Below are 10326 nucleotides of genomic sequence, written 5' to 3' on the forward strand. Positions count from 1 at the left end.
GTGTGTGTGTGTGTGTGTGAGAGAGAGAGAGAGAGAGAGAGAGAGAGAGAGAGAGAGAGAGAGAGAGAGAGAGAGAAAGTGTTCATGTGGGCATGGATATGATGCTTTTTCTCCCCAGTGGTGAGGTTTAAAGTCAAAGCCTGCTTCAGCTTAGATAAGGGCTTATCTCTACACATGTACAGGTGTTGATTCTACAGTTAACAACCCAAGCTCTGACTTGTTAGAACTGGTTGGATTGCATTCTAGGTCTTTCTGACTCCAGAGCCTATGCAATGCTACACCACCCTGTCTTCTTGCTTTGAAAAAGCACAACCTACAACCAGTTGTGGTAGAAGTATCTCTACCTAACCATGCTCTCCTCGAATAGCACCTTGTGTTGCCTCGAGAGTTTCAAGGAGGGGTTCTCAGCCATGCCTGTTGCCACTTGGAGCGACCTGATTCTGCTCGAGGACAACTTCCCGTGCATCGTAGCACATCTTACTGACTCTTGGTCTACCCATTGGGCCACAGCAGCATCTCTGACTCACTTGTAACAGCTCCAAACTGTTACTGCAGCTCCTTGATGGAGCAGTTCACTCCACTGGATAATCATAGACCAAGAGTTATAGAAATCCTGTGGTACATATTTTAAAAAAATAAAAAGTTGTAGAATATCTAAAGATTGTAATCCTTTCCAAATAAACTTGTGGCATCTAGCCAGCCGTTGGTTAGTTACTTAGTTAGCCGAGTTTGAGATGGGTGTGGGCAGCCTCTCTGGAAGGCATGTACCACCACTGTCGGTCTGAAAGTTACTTGGCGAAGTGGCATTTTAAGAGTGCACATAAGCTGACAGTGCTTGTATTACTAATCCAACCATACTAAATGAGATTCATTGCATATAGCTTGCTTTCATACATTTCAGAACACAATTGGAATATCTAAAGCTATGTGAACCAGGTATGGAGGACCATGCCTTTAAACCCAGCACTTGGGAGGCAGAGGCAGGCAATCCCAAGCATTCAAGATCAGCCTGGTTTGCATAGGAGTTCCAGGACTACATAATCAGACCCTGTCTCAAACGGAAGGGGGGGAGAAAAAGAAAGTTATGTATTTTTAAAGGGTGAATTTTACAATGTATTAATGATATCTAACAAAAGCTGATTATAAATATAAGGATACATGAATGCATGTAATTTAAAAAAAAAAACATTCTTTTGACTTTATCCTTCAGTGCCTTATCAGAATAGGAAAATTTAAGGCCGTTCTTGAAATTAGATTATTCATCCTGCATTGAAAGAAGTGCTTATTTTTCTTGTGACATTTGTCTTCAGTCTCAATGGAATGCAAAGCTCTGTGCTGACCATTAAGAATGACCAGCGACACAGCTAAGCCATGGTAACCTGCCTATGGTCCCAGTTGGTCAAGAGGCTGAGGCTACAAGATCACGTGAACCCAAGAATCTGAAGCCAGCCTGGATACATAGCGAGAGTCTGACCTAAATGGGAAGAAATGAACCGAGACAAATAAGACATAGCTGTTATTTTCAGAAGCTTACACAGGAAGGCTGTCTGGTGAATCCAACTTGGACTTTGGAAGATTGGAGACTTTTTACAGAAAAGAAAGCAGCATTAATCAGGCTCCTGCTGCTCTAACAAGTCCTCAAGACAAATGAACTTAAAGAGAGAAAAGGAAATAGTACTTCAGAGGCTGAGAAAGGAGGGTCGTGAGTTCAAAGTCAGCCTGGGTCATATAGTGAGATGAGAATGGGACAGGCAGGAAGGAGAGAGACGGAGAGAAACATCATTTTGGTTCAGAGAAGCCCTAGTCCAAGAAGCTTCAATCCTGTTGTGGCACAGTAGATTCACGATGGGGATATGTACTAGGGCAGGACGCTCACATCTTGCTGCTCAGAAGCAAAGAACGTCAAGGGGCCAACATTCCCCAGTATCATTTTTCTTTCTTTTGGGGGGAAGAAGGGAGAGTAGTTTAAGACAAGGTTTCTCTGTGTAACAGCCCTGGCTGTCCTGGAACTTGCTTTGTAGACCAGGCTGGCCTCGAACTCACAGAGAGCCACCTGCTTCTGCCTCCTGAGTGCTGAGATTAAAATTGCTTTTTTTTTTTTTTTTTTTTTTTTTTTTTTTTTTTTTGGTTTATCGAGACAGAGTTTCTCTGTGTAGCCCTGGCTGTCCTGGAACTCATTCTGTAGACCAGGCTGGCCTCGAACTCAGAAATCCACCTGCCTCTGCCTCCCAAGTGCTGGGATTATAAAATTGCTTTTTTAAAACAATAAAAAAGTAAAGTACTTCTTATCTGAGTGTGGTGACACACGTCTTTAGTCCCAGCACTTGGGATGCAAAAGCCTCTGTGAGTTCAAGGCTAACAGGGTTCTGTTACACAGAGAAACCCTGTCTGAAAACAAAACAAAGCAAAAGAAAACAAAATACTTCTGAAATATAGCAAAGGGGAAAAAAGGACATCAGAAGGGGCAAAAAAAAAAAAAAAAGAAAAGAAAAAAAAAGAAAAACAAATAGATGCAGTGCTAAAAAATGTTTTTTTTTTCCATGTGTCCTTGAAAATTAGAAACTTGCAAGTGTGTGGGTGTCAGTCAGTTGAACTGACGGCGTCCGTCTTCCCTATGGTTTATGCTGAGCCTGTACAGGACAATCTGTCAGAGCTGTCTTCACTTGATGGTCACCCTTCTTTGTGTATCAGGAGCCCTGCTGACCAGTTATGTCTTGGGCTAAGCAGGTTCTCCCACCCTCCAGAGACTTTCAGTGGAGGCCTCTAGGGTAGTGAATGTTCCCGCAAGAACCCATCTCCCAAATGGGTTGCAAGGGAAGGAAAGCAGCCACCACAACAAGGCAAGACTGGTAGATCAGCAGTTGTCAGACTGGAGTACAGTGACGCAGACAGGAGGCTGCAGAGGTTGCCCACTGGCTGACCTCAGGGTCAGGGGTTATCAAACAGAACAGTGATTCTCGGTTAATGACATCTACCCCAGGCTACCAAGGAAGGGAAGGGCTACCTATCCCTATGCATTTCAGGGTCTGCTGCAAGCTTCCTGCCGCCTACACTTTGGAACTTGGCAGCATTGGGTTTTCCTCACCTGGTAGAACTGCTACCTCAGGACTGCCTCCTCAGATCCTGCCTCTCTGACTGGTCCCTGCTCTCTCAGGTTTTCATGGTAGTTCAGGTTCCTTCTAAAGGAACCATCTGAGTCTCTGGAACGTCTCTGCTGGTGACCCATCCAAAAGGGGAGGTCACTGTTTCTGAAAATTTCTCAATAGAATTGAGGCTGGGGGAAGCCATGAGTTTGTCCCTTGCATAGGACTGACAGACTTCGATGGATCTGTGGCTTATCTTTTGCATAAGCTTTGCCTCCCTCGCCATGCCTGGCACCCAGGGCCACCAGGGCCACCAGGGCCACCTTCTCTTCTGCACATCATCCTTCTGTTTCTTTGCAATTTCCAGCTGTTCTGTTACCTCCTTTCAGGGATTTCCAAAGCTCCTGTCTCCCTCTGGAACGGTGCCTATTTTTATATAACCTGGCACTCTTCCTTTACCAACCCAGAGCCAAAACTTACCAAGACGTCAAGAACTGTTTTGTTTTCTTTTAAATGGTTGTGAAAAAAATAAAATAACATGTCATAGCCAATTAAATTTATATACAACTATAATCTTGGTACCCTAAAAAATTTTAGATCCCATGGCTTTTAATCTAGCCTAGGGTATAAATGGCACCCAAATTAATTGATTTCAATTTCTGCATGCCACATGCTTTTTACCACAGCTTAATCTGATAAAGTTTGACCACAGTCATGTTGATTTTCCTTAGGAAGTTGGTGAAATCAGAAGGAAAAATGAATGTTTCACCAAAAAGCACTGAGCATGCTTTTTGTAGAAAACAAAAGTCAAAAACAAACAAATAAAAAAGACCTCAAGCTTTCTTCTGGTTACTGGAGAAATGGCTCAGCAGCTAAGACTGCTTATTGCCCTTACAGAAGACCTGGGTTCAGTTCCAGGAACCCACGTGATGATTCACAACCACATCTGTAATGCCAGGGCATCTTTCTTCTGGCCCGCCCCACCCCCACCCCCCAGAGCATCAGGCATGCACGTCATGTGCACACATACGTGCAGGTAAGACTCTCAGACATATGCAATAGAAATAAATAAAACTTAAGAAAAGAAAAAGAAAAAAAAACTGTGATCTTCAAAAAGTAAAGGTCCTAAATGAATTTAAGATTCATTAAAAACCACCACCACCAACAACAACAATATGCTGTTGGAATGTAAGGTGGGCCGGTGTACTATAAATAAGTGTTCATTGAGAAAAAACTCAAAATCATAATAATGATTTAGGAAACACTGAAACAATCCTCTTAACTTACCTCTGACTGTGTGTCACAAGAGAAATTAGACACTGTAAAGACACATTTTTTTTTCCTTTTTTTAAGGAAACAAGAGTAGGGCTGGCTCCATGGTTAAGGCTGTGTGCTAGTCTCCCAGAAGCCCTGAGTTTGGCTCCCAGCACCCATCCCTGTAACTCCAAGAGATCCAACACCCTCTTCTGGACCCCATGAGAACCTGGACATGGATGGCACCTGCACATGACTGGCACACACACACAGAGATAAAATTAAAACAAATAATACAATATAAATACAGCACCACAGGTATAATTCAGAATAGATTCAAATGTACTAAAACATGGAAGTTAAAAAGGAATAAAAGAAAATAAGAGTATTTCCTTTTGATTCTTCTTCCAACCTTTCCTGTGTTGACCTGTCCCTGGAATTTGGGTTGGGTGAGTGGGTTTTGATTGGACTCTCCGGGTAAGAGGTCCTGGAAGGGATGGTCTTGTCATTAGCTCTGTGACTTTGCTACTGGGGACTAGCTTCAGTTGTTCCTATTTCACTTGCTTGTGGGCAGAATGGGCAACTTGTGAGGTGCAAAGCCTCCCTGCGAGTGTACTGGGCGTGTTGCTGAAGGGTGTTTCTTAGTACAATACTGTCATGGTGAGAATCCAGAGCCAGCCAGGTTGCTTTTACTTTAGCGATTTTTTTTTTCTGCATTGCTGTTCTGACCAACATCTCCAGCATCCATTCGGAATGGATGGATGAACAAGTTGTGCACTGCAGAGCTTAGCTCACCTCCCAATGTTTCTACTTCGAAAACTGGGAGCATCATGAAGTGTGTGTGTGTGTGCACCAGTGCATGATTTATGTGTGAGTCTGTGTGTGTGTGTGTATATGTGTGTGTGTGTGTGTGTGTGTGTGTGTGTGTGTGTTGTTACAGGTCTTTTTCAAGTGGCCAAGCTAACCTCCAATTCCCTATGTAGCCAAGGATGGCTTTGAACTCCTCCTCCTGGCTCCACCTCTGGTACCTGGGATTTTATGTTTATTTTCCATCACACCCAGGTTTTGCAATGCTGAGTGTGGAACCCAGTACTGCATGCACAATAGACAAGCGCTCTACCATCTGGGCTCCTTCCCAGTCCCTCTCATAATAATTTATTGGAACATATGAATAGCTATTGTTTACCTGTTTCCCCATGGCTGCTTTTGGCCTACAAGGACAGAATTGAGTTGAAGAAATGGGTTTTAATGGGCAGAGAAAGCAAAACAATTTCTTTTGAGGCCTTTACTTTGATGACCTTTCATCTCAAAGAGTTTGGAAGGATTTGAAATTCATCCAGAATAAGAAAAATCACACACACACACACACACACACACACACACACACACACACACACACACTCATTGGTAATTCCACCAGTTCCCAAGATACAAATAAAGAACTGCAATAGGTAAGACAGAGACTCAAGCTAAAAGGTTCACAAATCAGACAGAGTATTAGGGGCATATGAACCAGAATCTCAGCTACACACCGTGTTAAGACTCACCCTCCCTCTCTTTCTGAGAGGGGGCAACACTACAGATACAGTGAAGCCTGAGATTGCACCGACGGGTAACTTTGCCTGGCTCACACTACCAGCTCTGGACAAAGCCAGGATTTCTACCTACTGCAGTTTTAACTCAATGGTGTATTCTCAACTGGGTGTGGCTTTGTGGTAGCAAGAGTAGGGCTGGGTTCCATCTCAAGCACCAGAAGCCCAAGCAAACCAAGCTAAACAAAAATCTCACAACCTCAGTCCTTTCTCTTATGGTGCAGGGAATGAACCCTGGGTCTTGTCTATGCTAAGCAAGTGCTCTTCCACTCAGCTATACCTGAAGCCCCACTTTTTAATTTTTATTTATTTATTTTTTTACCATAACTGAAACTCATGGCTATTTATTATTTCCCTAAATCTCTCAGCAGCTGTGGGATGGATGAAAATGACCTCTATAAAACAAACAACAAAAACAAACAAACAAAACCCAACTCTGATTCTATAATTAGAAGCATGTTTGCTTGCCTTGAGCTATCCAGATCACCAAGTCTGCTTTTGTGGACTGTCTGCAAGATAAATGTTGCGGGCCCTGTTCCCATGTGCACTTGGCCTGGCGCAGCACACCTTCATAGTCCAGTCCTGGGAGCAGCATTTAATAAAACATTTAGGAGAGATGGGTCTGCAATTCAGAAGGCGACTCCGTTCTTCAGTATTTGACCCTCTTCAGAGATGGCTAAATGCTTCCGGTGACAATTACAGAGAGGAGACCTCAGCAGCTGTCAGATGAAGATGGCAGGTCTATATTTTACCAGTGAAATCCCAAAGCAGATAAGATTGAGGGTGCACCGTGGTCACTGGGGAAATTAATTCCACCCCAGGTGAGTATGCGTGCCTCATGGGGAGTTATGGCGATGACGATGCCAAACTTGGTTCTGGAGAGTTCTCTTCAGACCTTGAAGGGCATGGGAACTCCTCCAGAGACGCCTAAGCCCTGTAGTCCTTGCGTTGGTTATTGTTTCTCGTTGCTGTGACGGGAGGCCTTGATAAAAACAACTTAAGGGAGGAGGGGTTTCCCTAAGTTAAGTTTAAGAAGGGACACCACCCACCTTGGCAGGGGAAGCACGGCTGCCCAAACCGGTTAAAGTGTGTCCTCCGCAGTCCAAACGGTAGATAGCAAGCGGGGTAGGGCTCTAAAACTTCAACCACTTCCTCCAGCGAGCCTCCATCTCCAGAAAGTCCCAGAGTCTTCCAAAACAGCCTCACTACCTGAGGACCAAGTCTTTAACACTGGAGCCCCTGGGGGGGGGGGGCTGGGGGGTGCGAGGTGTGTTACACACTCAACCCACAGTTCCAGGGGCACCGGACCCAAAGCCTTAGCTTTGTCATCCTCTGCAAAATCACGCTTTGGATGAGCAGAGCCACAGCCTTCAGCTGCAGTGTTAACTGTTGTTGCCCTAACAGAAATGACGTTCTTTGTGTCTCCAAATCCATCCCTAATCTTTTTTTTTTTTTTTTAATTTTCTTTCGAGACAGGGTTTCACTGTATAGCCCTGGCTGTCCTGGCACTCACTTTGTAGACCAGGCTGGCCTCGAACTCAGAAATCCACCTGCCTCTGCCTCTCAAGTGCTGGGATTACCTTACATTCGTTATGGCTCTGAAACTTTAAAGCTCCTTCCCAGGCACGGCAGCTCCCTGTTCTTCTGCGACCTGTGGCATCCTTCCAGAAAGATGCCTCTTCCTTTGAGACTTTCACATCACCGGCTTCCAAGTGCAGACCTGAATGGTCTTTACCTGGACCTGGGATTTTGTGTGTGTGTGTGTGTGTGTGTGTGTGTGTGTGTGTGTGTGTGTGTGTTTCTCATTTCGCTGATTGGTTTTATTGTTTTACATTTAAAATACTACTGTTAACTGCCCCTGCCCAGAGTCATCATGTCCGATATAACTGTCCTATCAAGTTATGTTCTCAATTTTCCAATTGTTTCTAAAACATATTGGGGGGGGGGCTTGAACTCTGGTTTAAGGAGCCCTATCTAGAGCAAACACCCCAGTGTCTGAAGGCTAGCCCTTGCCAATGTGGCATGGATGAGGGATTTTAGAATTGAAATGTGTCTATCTAAAACTACTTACAACCAAAGCAGTTTAGTGGGGCCATCAAGAGCCCAGCTTAGAAGGCAGTTTGGTCAGTGTGGAGCCCTTCCTTGTTTAGATTCTGAACAAAGAACCAAGCTTTATATATGCCTCCTTTTTTCCTCAATCTTAAACTGGGATGAGGGGTTACCGTCTGTCTTCTACAGCTGCTAATAGGGATTCATCGAATTAACCTGTAAAGAGCTTATAATCAGTCACACCTAGGAACATGAACAACTGCCATATTGTTGATATCCCAGTTGAAATAAAGGCGTTTTAGAAAAGAATGTGAAGGGGTTCGATCCCCAGGACCTCATAAACTGGGCTGAGATACCTGAGACCACTCACGTACCCACGAGCGTGCACAGAGAACGGGGGAAGGGAAGCGTGGGGAGAAACATTATGTAGAGGTTTTAAACATGCTTTTCTTTCTGTCTCCTTAAGGTCCAGACTACATAAAAGACCACTTGCCTAAAGTTCACCAGCATACCGCCTATATAGGAGAAAAGCGTCCAGCATTAGAGAAAACTGGAGATCTCAGATATTTATGGAGGCCTGCTTCAAACAGAAGCCTGCCAGCAAAATATAAACACGAGTACACTTGTGGAATTGGTTGGGGGATACCACAGTACAGTTTCTTCAACAGATCAAGAGTGGAAAGTGGCTTTCATATCCAGGTACCGCTCTTAGCTTCATGCTCTCTGTCGGCTCCTTGTGTTCTGATTTGAATTCATTGTGAGTTTGCATCATAGACAGTGCCAGGTCCTCGGTCACACTGAGAAGAAGTGACATTTAAGATTTTCAGGAAGGTAAGCGCTGGGGATTAACAAACTTACCAGCAGCGTGCCCTTTTAGCCATTTTAATAGACCAGAGGAGAGGTAGAAAGAAAGTATAGCTTTCTGGGCTGGAGAGATGGCTCAGTGGGAAAGAGCACACTGACTGCTCTGCCAGAGGTCCTGAGTTCAAATCCCAGCAACCACATGGTGGCTCACAACCATCTGTAATGAGATCTGATGCCTTCTTCGGGTGTGTCTGAAGACAGCTACAGTGTATTCACATACATTAAATAAATAAATAAATAAACAAATATACAAATCTTAAAAAAAGAGAATGAAGCTCTGTGCTGGGGTAGGGATGTACCAGTGTTATGTGAGTGCAGGGGCATTTGCACATATACCCTGTGCTTGCCCTGCTCTGTGAGTGGGCTGTGGGAAGAAGGCGGTGCTGAGTTTCATTCTGCAAAGCAGAAACAAAACAAAACAGTTATCAGATCTTGAATGTCACTGTGCTGAGCATGCAGTGTGTGTGAACAGGACTCGAATCCTTGTTTTGTGTGGACCACGACAGGTGCCCACACACTCATCTGGAAAACAGAAAGAAGTGGAAGTGATTTTAGAAGCAGTGTCTGAGAATTTAAATGTAGTTACAGACAGCTTTAGCATCTTCCATACACTGATGTCATATTACACAATGGCAGGATTTCCAGATTTCTTCACATTGTTTTTTGAAATTTGTTGTGTGTGCATGTGTGGTGTGCACATGAGGTGTGTGGGGGGAGTGGTGGTAGTGGAGTGTGTGTGTGTGTGTATGTGTATACATGTATGGTGTATATGTGTTATACGGGGACGATTGTGTGTGTGCATGTGTGGTATATGTGTGTTGTGTCAGTGTTTGTGCATGTGTGGTATTTGTATGATGTGTTGGTGTATATGCATGTGTGGTATATATGTGTTGTGTAGGGGTTGTGTGTGTATGCATGTGTGGTGTGTGTGTGCATGTATCGTGTATGTGTGGGGTGTGCCTGTGTGCTTTGTGTGTGTGTGTGTTTGTGTGTTCCACTAAACTGGTCTTGCTTAGCAGAAACTTTAAGCCATGAAGATTTCTGTATAAGTTCTGCCATCTTAACAGCAATTCCTGTCTCATAACAGAGTTAGATAAGTGCTGGGCGTGGTGGCACACACTTTTAATCCCAGCCCTTGGGAGGCAGAGGCAGGCGGATTTCTGAGTTCCAGGCCAGCCTGGTCTACAAAGTGAGTTCCAGGACAGCCAAGACTACACAGAGAAACCCTGTCTTGACAAGCAAAAAACAAAACAAAAAAAAAAAACAAAAAAAAACAAAAAACCAACAGTGTTAGATAGCTGCTTCTTCTTCTTCTTCTTCTTCTTCTTCTTCTTCTTCTTCTTCTTCTTCTTCTTCTTCTTCTTCTTCTTCTTCTTCTTCTTCTTCTCTTCTTCTCCGCCTCCTTCTTTCTTCTTCTTCTTCTCTTCTTCTCCGCCTCCTTCTTTCTTCTTCTTCTTCTTCTTCTTCTTCTTCTTCTTCTTCTT

General features: G+C 44.0%; 1 protein-coding gene across 2 annotated transcripts in view; it reads left to right on the forward strand.

The window, feature by feature from the left end:
• Positions 1–10326, forward strand: part of C3H4orf45 (chromosome 3 C4orf45 homolog) — a 121045-nt gene that overhangs the window by 54846 nt on the left and 55873 nt on the right. For both annotated transcript variants that reach the window (XM_021157841.2, XM_021157840.2), the window contains exon 2: positions 8445–8677. In XM_021157841.2, the coding sequence (XP_021013500.1) occupies positions 8445–8677 (233 nt within the window). The remainder of the gene's footprint in view (positions 1–8444; positions 8678–10326) is intronic.

The sequence above is a fragment of the Mus caroli genome, chromosome 3 (genome assembly GCF_900094665.2).
Source record: "Mus caroli chromosome 3, CAROLI_EIJ_v1.1, whole genome shotgun sequence".
Lineage (NCBI taxonomy): Eukaryota > Metazoa > Chordata > Mammalia > Rodentia > Muridae > Mus > Mus caroli.